Below are 17,129 nucleotides of genomic sequence, written 5' to 3' on the forward strand. Positions count from 1 at the left end.
CCAGCAAGCAGAAAAACCAATAGCGATGCTCCATGCTGCAATAGCAGACAGATAATTACTATTGTTTACACAGCGACACGCGCATGAGCACAACCTTTTTGAAACGGACACACTAACACATTTGTTGTCATCGCACGGAATCCTTCCCATGCATGTTAAGGTACCGCAAAATGTTGCCACGTATTTATCGGAAGCAGCAGGAGCCCCGCGGCGTGTGCGTGAATTCCTGGGATGAAACATGACAGTGAGTAAATACGAGACGGGCTGCATCCATCACTCCAAAGGTAAAGGTCTCATGAAAGATTAAGGCAGCTCCTTGCATACATTTCCTCCAGAGCTGCCGTCAGCAGTGTGTGACGTCCCTGGAGATTTCAGCTTGCGTCTTCTCGCTTCAACGAAGATTTTCTTGCTTGACGCAAGTGTGTGGGCAACGACCCCGAGATATCCACATGGGTTTATTAAAGGAACGAGAAATCTCTTTTTATTGGTAGAAGGCGCTTTAAGTCACTTAAATATGATAGGGTTGAATGTCATAGCTGTCGGAAAACACAATCATGCTTTTTTTTATCATACAGTTACGCACCAACATCAAACACAGCAAAACACAACACCCCAAAATCATGTTCAATTGCTAATTTAATAATGTGTACACAAAAATTTGCTTATTTATTACAATTGGCAATGATTAAAATGGTTCGCCAGGAAAAAAAATCCTTTAACACTTCACAAAAGCAATGAAATTACGAAAATATTTTTCATATGTCTTAAAGCAATGGGCGATACAATAAACAAAATGATGAGCTCATTTAGAAGTTTATCAGGTGGAAATTGAACTTTTACAGCGGATACAAAACATCTGCACACTACTCTTTAATTGCCTTTTTTTGTGTGATCGTTTCAAATCATTTTCTGACATAATGTGGTTGCATAAATGTTCACACCCTCTCATAACTGGGTATGGGACTGTGTCAATGATCAAGCAATCCCATTCAAACTCATGTTAAATGCGAGTCAGTAAGCTCACACCTGCCGCTGTTTAACTCATTCACTCCCAGCCATTTTCACTGAAGCAATCCCCTTCACTCCCGGCTGTTTTACTGGATTTTGACTGATTTTGCAAGGCCCACAGAATATTGTGTTCTATTGCTATAAAAACATGGAACATACCAAAAGAAAGATTAGATTTTTTTTTTTCAACAGAATAAAAAGGTATAGTTGTATCTTTTTCCGTTTTATAGCAATTGGCAATCATTATTCACAAATCTGGTTAGAACTGTGGGCAAATCAGCTTGTTTGCAACATGGCCCCGGTTGATCTCTTATACTCTTCTGCCACCTGCTGGTCTTTTGTGTAATAACTACCATTTCTTTAACCGTTCTTTGCAGTTGAGAGGCTGCATCAAAACCTTCTGTATGCTCTAGAATAATAATAAAAAAAACTACCCAAAACATATAAATACGTCTTTGGGACACTTAAAACATTTCAAAGAGCAAAAAAAGAGCACCAAATAATGTTTAGATGTTCTAATAGGCTTTTCCTGTCTAAAAGATACATTTTGTTGTTCAGTTGAGTTGTACAGGTTATTGGTCACATTATTGGTGTAAATTATATTTCTAATATCACAAAAACCTAGCATTTGACTAGGGGTGTGTAGACTTTTTTAACTCCCTGCTGATTTTGCACGCAGTGTGGCTTTGAGGAGCACATGAAGTTCAATGCGCAGGATGAATGACTGATAAGGCCAATATTATGGACGGCGCCTTCGGGATTCGAGTCAGCGGGGGTGTTGCAGAATCAATGACTTTCGGACGAGACAGGTGTTGAGAACCAGCTCAGTGTTGCCTCTTTCTTTGAGTCCCATTGTTTGGAGAAAGTCTTTCGAGAAGAGAAAATACTGCGGTGGAGGTGGGCCATGATCACCATTCACTACTCATGTCGCGAGAATACTCTTTTGAAATGCCGAAATGCTTTGAACACATTCACACATATTAAAACGTTTCAAAGTTATTAAAAGACACTTTTAACAGATTGTAAACGTAAATTGAAGACAAAAAAAGAATAAAATGCATAGAAAATACTGTACATCGTAGTGTCTGCGTTAGATACATGCATGCGCCTTTAAGAGGCGGTGCCTAGTGAAAGCATGAGTGTCTGGATGTGAGCAGTGGCAGACAGCAGCTCCTAATATTGTGGTTTTAGGATCATTTTCTTTCTTTCTTTCTTTCTTTCGTTCTTTCTTTCTTTCTTTCTTTCTTTCTTGTATGTAATATGACATATTTCTAAACAAATATTCTTATATTTTCTCCTAATATTATAACATTGCCAATTTAGTTCTCTAACATGAGAACTAATTTCTCATATTTTTTCCCCTCCTATTAAAGTGATTTCTCATGTCTTTATTTCTACTGTGGCACATACTGTAATCACATGTTATAAAACCAATTTATTGATTGATTGTGTTTTTATACAACACTCAGTGGTATTTGTTTCTTTACTAAAAATTTAGCAAACTATTTTTTTTCTATTGGGGGGGGAGGGGGGTTGTGGAACACATTAATGGAATTTAAAAAATATATATACATGCCTTCTATGCCCTCTTATTTATTTGTAAAGATCCTCCACTTTAATGCCAAAGATCATCAAACAAACATTAAGTTCAGTTTTTAACTCATTCACTGCCATTGACGGCTATAGACGTCAAAAATTCATTTGAACTATTTCTATTAGTTTCACTTTTTTTTCCAATTTTGTTAACAAGAGTATGAAAACCTAGATTTTTTTTAATGCAGATATAAAATGTGTGATTAATTATTTAAATTAAAAAATGTGATCGACTGACGCGACTTAAAGATTATCAAAAATTTGCGGCGTCAGGCGATTAACATTTTTAATCGTAATTAATCGCATGACTTCACAAGTTAACTCACAATTAATAACAAATTTTACATGTGTTCTAAATGTACAATTAAAAAAAACAGTTTTCATACTCTTGAATTTAATTTTTTTTAACTAATAGAAATAGTTACAATTATTTTTTTTTACGTCTATAGCTGTCAATGGCAGTGAATGAGTTAAATGCTGATTTATATAACTATTCAAAGCTACTTTGCCCTGGGTGAAAAAAGTTGCCATCCAGTTAAATCATAAATGAACTGTGGCTAATTACATTTTTTATGTAATTTGACCACACCCAAGCCTGATTACGCCCACACGTATTTAATCAAGTAATTGCTTCAACAGAAACTGTCTGACAAAATGAAGTTGACCAAAATGTCTCAAAAATCAAATCAAAGTCTGCAACAAAATGCCATCAAAGAAATTTGAATGTGAAATTAAGTCATTGACATCTATTAGTCTGTACAAACTTCCAAACTGTTCAGCTTTCAGATTCCAGTGAACCACGGTGAGAGCCATTATTATTAAAAACATTAAAAAAATTATTACATTTGAGAGGGTTAATACTTTTTCACGGCACTCTAAGTGATGTTATCACTGTATTTAATAATGATCCAAATGATAGTTTTTACAGTGTGGTCCACAAAACTGCTAAATATAGTGCTAATAAAGTTCAAACATTTTTAAAATAGAAGTCAACCTTAAACATTTCTTGACAATAATATGTTATATCTAAACATGACATTCTGATGAATATTACATTTGTGGAATATGAGTTATGAAGCAAAACCCAGCCGTTTTTATCCATCTCAGGGGGCGGCCATTTTGCCACTTGCTGTCGACTGCAGATTACATCAATGTTGCTCAAAGCTCAGGCAAGGACCAATCACAGCTCACTTGTTTTTTTTTTTAAAGCTGAGCTGTGATTGGTTGTTACCTGAGACCTGAGCAACTGTGATGTTATCTGCAATCGACAGCAAGTGACAAAATGGCCGCCGCCTGAGATGGATAAAAACGGCTGGATTTTGCTGCTTAATTTATATTCCACTAACACAATATTAACCAGAATCCCATTTTTAGACTATTAAGGGCTGCATAGAACACATTTTTGTCAATAATTTTTTGGGGGCGTTGGCTTTCCCTTTAAATCAGATTTCCTGGAAATTTCTAATAATTTTTCACTAGTTTTTCTGCATACTCTCTGTCAAACTGTTTTTCTTGCTTGCACCGTATGCGAGCAGGTGTAAAGCTAATCTAAGGTGTCGGGCTCGGCGTCCATGCAGGTCTCCCAGGGGTTTCTGGGCATGTGCGGCATGGAGATGAGGAGGAGAGCGACGCCGCTGAGGATGAGGAGGGTGAAGGAGGCGCAGGCGCACGTGAAGGACCACGAGTAGTAGTACTCGATCCAGATGGTCTCGTCGCTGGCGATCATCCTCTTGACCGACTGACGCATGACTTCCACCGAGATGATGATGCAGAGGCCTGCGGGCAAGATAACACATACTTCAACCCCATACTAAAGTCTGTACTTTACTCAAGGATTTATTTTTCTGATGACTTTTGCTCCCTACATTTGGAAACAGCTATCTATCTATCTATCTAACTGTGAGGTGTGGTTGCTTTCAGTGACAGTTCGAAAACAGCATATGGCCTTCAATCAATCAATCAATCAATCAATCAATCAATCAATCAATCAATCAATCAATCAATCAATCAATCAATCAATCAATCAATCAATCAATCAATCAATCAATCAATCAATCAATCAATCAATCAATCAATCAATCAATCAATCAAACAATCAATCAATCAAACAATCAATCAATCTAACTATCTATCTATAGTCTACATGCTTTTTAATTACACAAGGATTTTTGCTATTTGTAGGCTGCCCGGGTCCCTATCACCCGCAAATAGCAGGAGCACATTGTATAGAATATATATTGTGGTGATATTTATTTTTATTTTGTCTTCATGAGCATACTCAATGTTGGAGTAATCCAAAAGTAATCCAGTTACATTACTTTAATATTATGGTACTTGGATTACGTTACTAACTAAATTTTTTAGCAGGTAACTTGTAACTGTAACGGATTACATTTTAAAAGTAACCCTCCCAACCCTGGCCATAGACTGCAATGGCGTTTTCCTTCTTTGTGGATTTAGCAGTATATTTGACCAAAAATCTTGTTTGCTGTTGGGGGCATATTTAGCCCGCTCCCCTGTTTTGCTTCTCCCACATCCCGGCATTTGGGTCCATCTCTTGCGTACACTCAACCACATTGAAACCACACAAATTTGACATTCATGATGAACAGTGTTGTCACCAGTGTTGGGAATAACGGCGTTTAAACTAACGGCGTTAGGTAACTCCATTTTTTTTTCATAAACGGACTAATCTAACTAAATATTCTCCCCATATTTGAAACGGCGTTATCGTTATTGTATGAGAAATGTGTTGCGTTACAATTTATTTATTAGATTCAAGGCTCGAAGTAAGCTTACAAGACATTGTGCGGTAACTAGCTCTGAAAATGTCAGTTGCGCACAATTAGAGGCACTGTTGTTGTCGTTGGACCTCGTCACAATAAAAGTGTCTTGACAGCCGAAATGTAGAGTGACTTTTATTTTGGAGGTGCCGCAGGAAGCGTGTCACGACGTGACGGACGTGTCATCTTTCTTCCTTCTGGACCTTAAGGCTTAGCATACTTTAGCATTTTAGCAAAGAGTCCACGTCCTCGCCTGGAACTGGTTTGACAACTTAGCTACTGAGTGACATATTGCGAATCCACAAGCACCATAACAGCGATAAAGATACCGGTAAATCATAGCGACACGCTCGGCTAGTGTAATTAATAGCACCAACAATTGTATTTCTCTTATTTCACGAGTGCTAAACATGTGAAAAGTGTTGAAAGAAATATGCTCACACTCATGGAGGCGACATTTGTATGTGAATGATGCATTTTAAGCCTTGAGTTGGGCAGTTTTCTGACGTAAATCAATCATTAAACACGTCTTTATATGTGTGGAATTATAAACTGAAGATATATCACCATGTTTTTCCAGAGAGATCAAGTGGAAGTTGATGATTCTGAGGAGTAAATTTAGTAATAGTTATGGCTATGATTTTGGCCATGATAGCATTAAGCACTGTATATTTTAATAGCATTGGCAATTTCTTTGATCTATTATTGATTATTTTAGCCCGCAACAATCCTGGAGGGACTGGCTAGGATTGTCTACAATTTACCTATAGATGACATATGTGCCACAAATCACCATCTATCCATTATTTATTTTATTTCTATTATTATTCTGATTGCTGTAGTAACTGGCTGTGGGAGAACATTCATTACCATTCAAAATTTAATGAATTATTATTATTATTATTATTATTATTATTATTGTTGTTGTTGTTGTTGTTGTTGTTGTATGATGTGTCATATTATGGAGTGAGACATTTGTGTAACATAAATACTCACAAAATAAAATGAAAACACCCTAGATAGCCTAGACATAATTTGAATTCCTTGTATAAAAATATAATAATAATTATAATTATAATAATTATAATAATTATAATAATTATAATAATAATAATAAAATCCCAAAATCCAAATTGTTTGATATTTAAAAAAAAAAGCAGTGAAAATAGTTACTTTGCCTGGTAGCAAGTTACTTTTATTATGAAGTAATTCAATTACTAACTCAGTTACTTTTTTAAGCAAGTAATGAGTAACTATAACTAATTACTTTTTAAAGTAACATTCCCAACACTGGTTGTCACCGATTACATGAAAAAGTAATGTGATTACTGATTACTGCTCAAAAAAGTAATCTATTTACTTTATTTATTTATGATTACTTTATTGTCAAAGTAACTTATCAGTTACTTTTTTTACCAATTTCCGCCCTGTGCTCCCTCAACATAAGAATGATAACTGGTTACTTAAATAATACTTAATGAAAGTACATACACTTGAAATATCCGTTTCTCTGGTTTTACAATACAGAAACTGGTGTATAACACGTTACACCTGCAGGCTGGTTGCAAACTATAACTATAACATTTACATGTAGGCTGGATGCAACTGTAACTATAAAATGTTTCTATTTTCTCAAGTACCAGAGCTGAACTACAGTCATGCAGATAGTCTTCTTTTTTTTTTGCTCTGTCGTACTCTTTCTCGAGGTATGACGACAAATACACTCTGTGGGGGCAGCTCAGCATTATTGCTAGTAGGGATCTTTTCTCGTGTAATGAATTAAGTGTGTTGTGTGTGTACAAACTATGCTTTCAAATAATTTTGATTGATGAATAGCTTGCATAGTGCCTACAGTACATTTGATCTTAAGACAACTTAAATAGGTTCACATTTAAATCCAATATTTTCACAAATTGGGTAAATATGGATGAAATGTGGTTAAGTGTAATTTTTCAAACCAACATAAATCCTGCAGTAATATGAACAAGAAAACATTTGGTTGACGTAATTTGATATACAGCATGTCACCACATGAGGGCGCCATGTTTTCAAATCGGCACATTCACATTACGTCCAGGTCACTTCATTAGGTACACCCCCTTCCTCATTACTAAAATCCAGCTTCATCTGTTTTATCTGTTAGGACTGGTTAATGTATACTGAGCTAAATATTTCCTGCAACGCATGACATAAATTAGTTCATGTCAAGTGAAAATTTGTATTTTATTTTTTTCTTGTTTTAATTTAAATGAAGAATTTATCTATTAAGCTGGTAGTTTTCACCACATTCTATTCTTGTGGCTGACAACGCAAAACAATTCTCTTAAAGGGAAAGTAAACCTTAAACATGTTTTGACAATATTATGGTATATGTGACCACACTAGTCTAAACATGATATTTTGATTAATACTACATTTGCGGAATATGAGTTAAACAGCCAAATGCAGCCGTGTTTTTTTTGTTTTGTTTTTTAATCTTAGGGGGCGGCCATTTTTCCATTTGCTGTCAACTGAAGATGGCATCAATGTTGCTCAGGTCTCAGGGTGAGCTGTGATTGGTCGTTGCCTGAGACCTGAGCAACATTGATGTCCTATTCAGTCATCAGCAAGTGGCAAAATGGCCGCCCCCTGAGATCAATAAAAACAGCTGGATTTTGCTGCTTAACTCATATTCCACAAACGCAATATTAAACAAAATAACATATTTAGACCAGTGGGGCTGCATAGAACATATTACTGTCGACAACAACAAAAACCGCAAACCTATTTTGACAAAGTAAGGTGTTCAAAATACAGTTTCAGTTTAGTTTTCAAATGTAGAGAGTAAAAATTAAAAGTTGTCTGAAAAATTAATACTTAGATACAAGAAGTACAAATAAAACTTGTGGAAAAAAACTGATTTGACCCCCCCCCCTTCCCCCCCTTCAAACATTTCACCATTAAAAACAGAAAATGAAGCGACTAGCACCTGCAAAGGCAAAGAACATCCCAGCAGGCCTCAGAAGATAGTCGCGGCCCTTCCCGAAAGAGAAGATGACGCACAAGGTTCCCAGGATCATGAAGAACAGGCTGAAAATGGCGATGGCCGCCGCCGAGATGTTGTATTCTGACAATAAAAAAAAACAGTGAAAAGTCCTTGTGGCGGCTGAGCGACTCGCATAATTGACTTACGCCACACTTAATTAGCTTGCAGCTGAAAACAAGCGGCGCTTCTGCAAAGATACCGTGATTCAATTTGCATGACACATTTGTCACATTAAAAACACACACACAATGCTATGTGTTATGACTGTGGTCCTGTATTTTAGCTTCAGTATTTGTGACGCTTATTTTGTCATATAAGCCTTTATTCTGTCATTTAGAATTGCGCATTACCCTCGCGTGAGTTACTGAATGACACTTTTGTCAGTATGTTGAGGTTCCTTAGCCGAGGTGTGGGAAACAATACAAATTAAAGCTACACACTGATTGCTTTATTTTAAATCCATTTTGTTGGTGAATAAGGCAAACTCCTAAAAACACTGTCCAAATACTTCTGTGCCTAAATGTGTAAGCACTGCAAAACACAACCACAATGATAAACATATCATTAAATATATTAACTACCTGTATAATCTTTGTAACGAAATGCAGATTTTCTCCCCAAAGGGCTCCTCTCGTCGATCTCATTAGATATGTGCAGGTGTACCTAATGTTGTGGCCTTGTTGGCCTTGGTCTTGCAATAAATTAAAGCGGGAATAAAAGTCTCGCCTGAGGTGAAAAGCATATTACTGCAGGGATGTACGGCATCATATTTGATTGTTGTTCATCATGAGCAGAAAGTGCATGTTTGTATTTGCAGACGTGCTCTTATGAATATATACAATGCATACATGCACGATACACTCAGCTCTATAATGTCGTGGAGGAGGTGATGCAACTTTTACCTTTCTGGGTCTTCACTTCAAAAACTTCTGCTTCTTCTCCTGACGTGAAGTGTTTGAAGTAGGAGCAGTTCTTGGCTGCAGCGGAACAAACAGGAAAGACAAGTAGTAGGTGACATACTTGGAGTGACATTCCTCTTAATCCTCGTATTATTTTAACTGTATTGTTGTAATTTGATGACTTGTTTTTGTTGTCTTTTTTGTGTCTCTAGTAAACTCCAATTTGTAATATTCTAATAAAAACAGTGAGAAAACAACAATCCAAGTTCATTATAGCATTGCAGACCTCTTGCCCAGTGATGTAAATGTCACATTTGCAGATTTTGACAAACCTTCTTTTCATCACAATGTGCATCCCCAAGGAATTGAAAAGAAAATGCAAGTCACATCCCTCCCATCTATCTTGTGTTTGCTGTCTCTCAGGACAGCCCAGTTGAAAGGAGCCTTAGAAAAGCCAAACATCACCACTTTTAACCATCTTGACTCCCTCAGATTCAAACCAGAAGGCACACGGGTGCTTGCTTTCGCATCCATGGACAATATTGGTGCGTGCGTGAGCGCGTATGAGTGTGTGTACGTGTGTGCGTGTGTGTGTACACACCAGGCAACAGAGGAGCCGTTTGTTACTCCGGATGAGAAAGAATCACTAAAGAGGTTACCTAGCAACAGGCTGCTGCCGGTTCTGCCTGGTCCAATTCAGCCACATGTTAAGGCATAGCAAGAGGACTGTAGACATGATTGCATGTGTGTGTCTGTATGTGTGTGTGCGTGTGTTTATTTATGTATTTATTTACTTACTTATTTACTTACTTGTCAGATTTTGGCCTTTATGGGCTTTTGTTTCTTGACCACTTTGAGATTTCTCTTGAAACGTGAAGTGCATTACAAATACAAATTTATTATTATTATTATTATTATTATTTAGGGCCGTGAATTGCCTCGTACCTGGCGATTCGATTCGTATCACGATTCATAGGTCACGTCACGATTCGATTCGATTCAATACGATTAATTCCAATACAAATCTATACATTTATTATTGCGATTTTTTTAAAACTCAAATTTAGAAAATACAAAATGTACTTCAGGCTTATAACTGTGAGCCACTGCATTTAACAAACAGGTTGCAGTCTGTTTCAAGTTTGAACAGCACTGAAATAAAATATTAAGGCTTAATGTTCCATTAATATAACATTCTTCCATGCTTAATGTGTGAATCCTAACCCTAAATAAGACGTTTTGTTGAATATTTCCATAAAAAAAATTATGTTTAAAAATCGATTCGGCCGCATATCGAATCGATTCGAGAATTGCGTTCTGTAATATCGCGATATACTGCCGAATCGATTTTTTTCTAACACCCCTATTATTATTATTATTGTTATTATTATTATTATCACTATAATTATTATCATAATCATTATTATTACCATCACAAGTCGGACACGAAGTGTGACATAAACATGCACAGGGGCAGGTTAGACTTTGTTGTGGTATTTCTTTATTTTTTTAAATGGGCACCGTTGTGGGTGTGAACACATCTGCCAATAGACGTGGCCCCTCTTATTCTCTTTAAAATCAGCACTCACACGGTCGAAGAAGAAATTGATTTGCTGAAGTCCCTGCGAAAGTCAAAGGAGCTCCGTGGCTATGTGGTGGCCAGTGGGATGATTTTAAACAATATATATATATATATATATATAATGCTGATTATATTATTATGATGCACTTCAATAAAATTCACCAAAATTGGGTTACGTTACCTGTGCCAATACTTAGATGTGGTTTCAGCAGGCGTGATGTTTAGTCAAAGGAAACAGCGTCGGTACACTGAAAACTTCAGATTTGTCCTCACAGGGCCACTGAGAAAGTCTTCTTATTTATTTTTGTGTTTCTTGTGATAGCAAACCATTATGACCATGCTAGCTGACTTCCCCATGGGGAAACTTGCCAATAATGCAATAAAGGTTGCAAGATTGCATCAGTACGTTATCTTCATGCCAACACGCTCACGCTTGTCGTTGAGTGTGTCCCATATGAAATGTGGCGCTCATTAAACGTAAGCTGCCGATTTGTAACGAGCGAAGGTGAAACCAATTGAAGGACGTTCGACCACATCATTGACCTTTCATCCAACAGATACAGACATTTTAGTTGCGGGGGAGCACCTGTCACTCAAAGGGATTTTTTTCGGTGCAGTTCACGCTCCGTATAGCAGTCTGTTATCCGTCTCAGTGTCGTCAGCCATGTTTGGTGTGGAATGACAGCTTAATTCTGGGTCAATGTGAATGAGGGTTGCCGCTGGTGTTTAAATGGCCATGGAGCTCGGATAAAGTGGGACACAACAGAGCCTTCAGAGACTTCATTCATATCCTGCGGGTGCCGGTGGTGAGATGTGTGGACTTTAAAAAAAAGTATCCGCTGTTCTTTGCTGCATTTTATACGTAATAGGTATTATATACAGTGTGGGCTTAAGATACGAGTGACAAAACGAAAAGGTGGAAAAACATTTTTTAAATTGTTATTGTTGCGTTTGTTTGTGAAGTACAATATCCGGAAACTTATTTCAAAACAAATTCCAGAAGTTCTTTTGTCAAGGACTGACGGACGGAGAGATTGGTGCGAAGTTTCAAGTCAGTCAGACTCATTGGGTGTAGTTGCCATTTAACTCCTTCACTGCCATTGACGGCTAAAAATGTCAAAAATTAATTTGAACTATTTCTATTAGTTTAACAAATTTTTTCCTCTTTTGTTAACAAAAGTATGAAAACCTAGAATTTTTTTATTGTACATTTAGAATAGATATTACATTTGTGATTAATCGTGAGTTAACTATTGAAGTCATGCGATTAATTACAATAAAAAATTGTCATCGCCTGACGCAATTTTTTTAAGAAAAGACTTAGTTAATTCACGATTAATCACAAATTTTATATCTGTTCTAAATGTACAATATTTTTTTCTAGGTTTTCATACTCTAGTTAACAAAAGTGGATTTTTAGTAAGTTTTAGAAGTAATAGAAATAGTTAAAATGAATTTTTGACGTCTACAGACGTCAATGGCAGTGAATGAGTTAAAGTTCGTAATTTTACTTGCTAATAAGAGTACGCCGAGGCAAAATAAACAGCATTTTAAGTATCAAGTGAGCAATCATCACATTTATGCAAATATTTTATTAGATCGTTTAATGGGACAACACAGAATACATTTCACTAAGGGGTGTGCTCACTTTTGTCGCCATCCATTTAAATATTAATGGCAGCTAATCGACACAGTTATAAAAGCTGTCCACAGACAGCAGAACTAGACTTGATCTAACAGATTAACGTAAATATTCTCCCAGTGAATTTACAAGATTCTGCCTGTTGTTTTTCTCACGCTCAGCTCTGTCCAATAAAATCCATTTAAAGAAAGCATGCGTCGTACTGGTTGGGCATGTACTTTGACAGAAAATTCTGCCTCCATTATCATCCAATAAGACGATCCGGAGACATTCAAAATGAACATTCAAGACCCACTTAAAAGCTCCCATTGGACGTTTTGAACATTCTTAAACTTCATCCCAGCCCCCCCACCTTCCCCGCCACCCATCAATCCTCTCCACCTCCCACTCCCTCCAATGTTGGTCTCCCAGGTGTGCTTTTAAGTGGCGAGTTGAAGCGCTAAGGCACACTTTATTAAGGCTCGTCCTGATGTGGCGCAGCAGGAGCCGCCGGGCTAAAAGTCAATGAATGAAATCTCAAAACCGAAGTGGCCAGGCACGCACACACAGCCAGAGGCTTTAAAAAAAGATAAGCTTCCCATAAGGCCAGCTGTAGTCCAAGAGCTACAAGTGGTAAAAGTACTCACAATTTGTACTTTTTGTTTAGTTTTGGGTGTTTTCTTGTTGTTTTTGTCGGTGGTTGTTGTTCGTCACGTGTTCCTGATTTATTCCCGTGTCTCGTTATGTCTGACTACGTCCTCCTGTGTGTTTCTTTCCTTCCCATTCACTGTGTGTGACCAATCAGTGGTCCCCAGGTGTGTCTCATTAGTATTGATGTATTTAGTCTGTTGTGTTGGTCCAGTCCGTGTGGGAGCATTGTCGAAGCCATATGTAGAAGTTGTGCGGGTTTGTCTCGGCAAAGTTGAGTCCCCTTCGTCTCAGTTAAGTCTTCTTCGTCCTCACCGCCAAGCCACCTTCATCGTCACCGCTAAGAAGTCTTCGTCACTGCCAAATCATCTTCATCGCCGCAGCTAACCCAGTCGTCACTGTTACGTCACTCTCCAGTCATGGTGACTAGTCCACTCAAGGCGTCCAGTCCATGTTCTGTCATGTTTGTCTGCTTACCTTTCCCACTGTGTGTTAATAATGTTCCTCACATTGCCTGTCATTCCTGTTTGCCCGCATTTGACAGCATCAAGAAGAGCTTGAGTCAGTGGACGCTTCGAAGAGTGATAAATCTTCATCGACTTCAGATTGTTGAGCATCAAAATCTTTTTTTTTTAAAGCCTGACGTCCGTACATTATCACTTTAAAAAGGATTCACCTTGTGGACTTTTTGTTCAGTCGTCTGGAGAGACTTTCCCGATCATCGTGCAATTTCCTGCTCTAGTAGTTTGGTGTTGCCAGATCGACTCCAATCCTAGAAACTGGGCAACCTGAGAACCGACCTCGCTCTTCTCAGTTTGCATCAGAATGGTGGTCAGTTTTTCCTTCCATTTCCAAGTATCCGTACTTCTACTCAAGTACAGATTGTGAGTACTTTTGTCGCCTCTATTTCTGGCGCAAAGGCATCCAAAGGAGATGCCAATGTGAAAGGGGGCTTTCATTTTCTACGCTTCCTCCGCTTTGACCTTCAAGCTGCATGAAAAGCTTGATGATGTTAAAATGATCAGTGTTAAAATATTACTTCATATTGTTGATATAAAGTTTTACCAGTTCTTGTATCTATCGACCGTCTGAGCGATGGACCGATTCACCGTCCGACTTTCGCATCATCAACAAATACAGTCGATGGACTGACCGACCGGTCCGCCCAACCAACTGGCCATTCGCCCGACAAATCGGACCAACTCCTGACGGACTTATCTGCCTACAGATCAACTGACTGACCTACAATCACACTTTTAATCCTACCTCCAGGTAAGCCGATGGGGCCGCAGCCTTTGCCTTGCGGGTCCTCCTCCACCATGAAGATATTTTTCTTGCATAGCCTCCAGAGGCCGAAGTGGGCGGCCTGGCAGGTGACATTGAGCTTGTCCACGCGGGGGCTGAGGACGGCCCAGTGGTCCGTCACCACGGCGGCCAGCATGGCCGCCATGCCCGCCAAAATCACCACCGACGTGATCTTCACCTTGGTGGCCTGCTCCTCGAACATGCTGCGCAGTGGAAGCCTCGAGTTCCTAAGTCGCCGTGCTCCTCCGGTCCCTGTCTACGACTCTTTCTCGCCCTCAGTCTTATGCCTGCTGTTTCGTTCCGGAGAAAAAAAGGGGGGACCTGAAAGGAGCGCCCTACTTTCTACCTCTCCACTCTTGCTCTCCCTCACCACTTTCTGTTTGGTGAGTGGAAGCCGTGCGCTAAATGATGTACTTCTTACACCTCATATAGAAGCAATCTAAAGTCAACGTAAGGTCACCTTATCCTGTTTCTCTTCCCCCTCCGCACTCCCGTTTTGACACATGCAGAAGAATGTTGTCATTTATGTGGAACATTCTCATATTCTTAGTAGCTTCAAAACTCATTTGCGTGTCAGGGGATCCCTGGGGGGGAGATTTCCTTTATTAGTTGTCAGATGAGCTGATCCACTTACCCAGCCAATCAGGAGTCACAGTTTCAGAAGAGGGTCCCACCTGATGGCAGGAGATGATCCACATTTAGAGACATGTAAAATAAACGCTCAATGAGTTTACTGTATATAATGCAACATAGCACAATAGAAAGCGAGGAATATTAAATCGTTTTTTGTGTGTTTGGTTTTATGTGGTTAACAAAAATTGTATAGTATTCACATGTTTGAGCTAAGCCTAAATGAGGTATGATTTGCAATTTCGGCCAACATTTTCTGGAAAAGTACAAGAACATTTTGTGAATATCTAAAAGATTAACTCCACAACTGACAGTTTTTTTTGTCTTTGGTTTTGTTGTGTTTTTAGTGTGTGATACCACTATAGAGGGCACAAGCAGGGGCTAACTTACCATTAGGCAAAGAAGTGCAGGCAATTGCGGTGGGGGGGGGGGGGGGGGGGGGGGGGTTGTTGGGGCAATTTCGAAACGTCTCATGAAACCTGATTATTAATAAAGTTTTTGTCCATTTGAAGTAATTACTAATTGTCTAAATTCTTGAAAACCCATTAAAAATGCTTAATCTGTCTTAATCGTTTTTACTGCTTTTTCTTTTAAGTAATTGACTATGTAATGTATTTAATTTTCAAACAGGAAGAAGATAGCAAAATGTACTTGTTGGCACGGTTGTGAGAATGAAGCGGAGTTACCCTGGTGAAGTGAAAAGTAGATGTCTCCAACGAGTGGTTGGCGACCAGTCCTGCTTGTACCCCACCTTTCAGGCAGCTGCGGATAGACTCCAACTTTGAAAATGGATGATTTGTTTTGTTAAAAAAAATAAAGAAATTGAAATTAGAACGACCGGGGTTCTGCTGTAGCTGCTTTTCATCGCGCCAATGAAACCAACTCAAAATGTAATATTGAAAATTCTCAAAGAAGAGAGGCTCACTGCACTGAAATAAATGACTAATCTCACAGGCACAATCATACTTTTCATCCATATGAAAGGTTCCTGTGAATGGTCATGCTCTTTATTTTTAAAGCAATGCGCTTCACTTTCGGCACACTCAAGTTTTTACGTAGTTTAAGCAAGTCGTAAGTCAAGTCATACAGTCTCAAAATATATCATTGGTGGGATAAAAATATATTTCACTGATCATTATACACACACAAAATATACATTTGAGCTCTAGGAATTTAAAAAACGACTTAAGGGTACAGATTAATTTATGTATTCTTATTTAGAAGAATTTTTTTTTTTTCGTTTGCATTGCGTTTAGAACTTCAAATGTATCAAACACTGACTGTGTCGATAAATATTGACATATTTTACTACATATGGGAGTAAACATGTCCTGCAATAATCAGAATTAGAAGCTACATAATTATGTTGTTTTTTGTGCCAATGTAATTGTGTGAATCAATAGGCGAATGAGGAGCATTAACGTTGCGCACTTTGTATGTTTGTTGTATGTTGTAGCGTTTTAAGATAACAGTCTACGTAATGTCTAATCTAGCACTTTATTGTCTTCTCATTTAAATGCACAACTGACATGAAGTTTAGTTTAATTTGGTCAGCTATTGGTAAGCTAAACTGTCAAGCTAAGCTAGCTAGCTTTGTTTCACAGAACCACAGTTCACACAGCGAGCTTACCTACGTGACCACGTCTGGCAAACATCGTAGTCGTAGATGTTGTGTTTCTTATCCTTGAGTTGCAAACCTTGAATGTTGCAATTGTCTTTTCCCCTGTTCCATCAAAAATGATAATTGAACCCAAATGTTGCCACTTGCTTAATGAGGCAGCCTCATTATAATGTTATTGAGTTCAAGTCAAAGTCAGGTCTAGACTTTCAGAAGTTTTTTTGCCAAGCAAGTCACAAGTCATGAAATCAGTTACTTACTTATCTTTGGAAGCAACAGTCAACAGTCGAAGCCGCTTGTGTTTGTCAAACTTAAAGAAGACACTTTCTGGAAAGAAGACGTTAAAGATACATTGGTGCCGTTGATTTATTTCTTAACGCAAAACACACATCTCAAATCACATTTGAAATGAATGGA

At 38.1% G+C, this 17,129-nt stretch overlaps 1 protein-coding gene across 1 annotated transcript; it reads right to left on the bottom strand.

The window, feature by feature from the left end:
• Window positions 1-3,968: 3,968 nt before the first annotated feature.
• cacng1b (calcium channel, voltage-dependent, gamma subunit 1b) lies at window positions 3,969-14,730 on the bottom strand. Its single transcript, XM_086083547.1, has 4 exons — window positions 14,426-14,730; window positions 9,312-9,386; window positions 8,353-8,490; window positions 3,969-4,377 (listed from the first exon to the last, which is right to left on the bottom strand). Exons 1-4 carry the CDS (start codon window positions 14,664-14,666, stop codon window positions 4,145-4,147), a joined length of 687 nt encoding a protein of 228 aa, XP_085939673.1. The 5' UTR covers window positions 14,667-14,730; the 3' UTR covers window positions 3,969-4,144.
• Window positions 14,731-17,129: the final 2,399 nt, after the last annotated feature.

This window comes from Leptonotus elevatus, chromosome 1 (genome assembly GCF_054856555.1).
Source record: "Leptonotus elevatus isolate MCC_2025b chromosome 1, RoL_Lele_1.0, whole genome shotgun sequence".
Classification (NCBI taxonomy): Eukaryota; Metazoa; Chordata; class Actinopteri; order Syngnathiformes; family Syngnathidae; genus Leptonotus; species Leptonotus elevatus.

What these genes read in the sequence shown, in the direction of transcription:
- cacng1b (XM_086083547.1), bottom strand. Translation starts at nt 14,666, where the DNA reads ATGTTCGAGGAGCAGGCCACCAAGGTGAAGATCACGTCGGTGGTGATT. An exon ending in CCCCATCGGCTTACCTGGAG is followed by an intron (nt 9,387 to 14,425) that starts GTAGGATTAAAA and finishes GTTCCGCTGCAG; the next exon opens with CCAAGAACTGCTCCTACTTC. An exon ending in TGAAGTGAAGACCCAGAAAG is followed by an intron (nt 8,491 to 9,311) that starts GTAAAAGTTGCA and finishes TTTTATTGTCAG; the next exon opens with AATACAACATCTCGGCGGCG.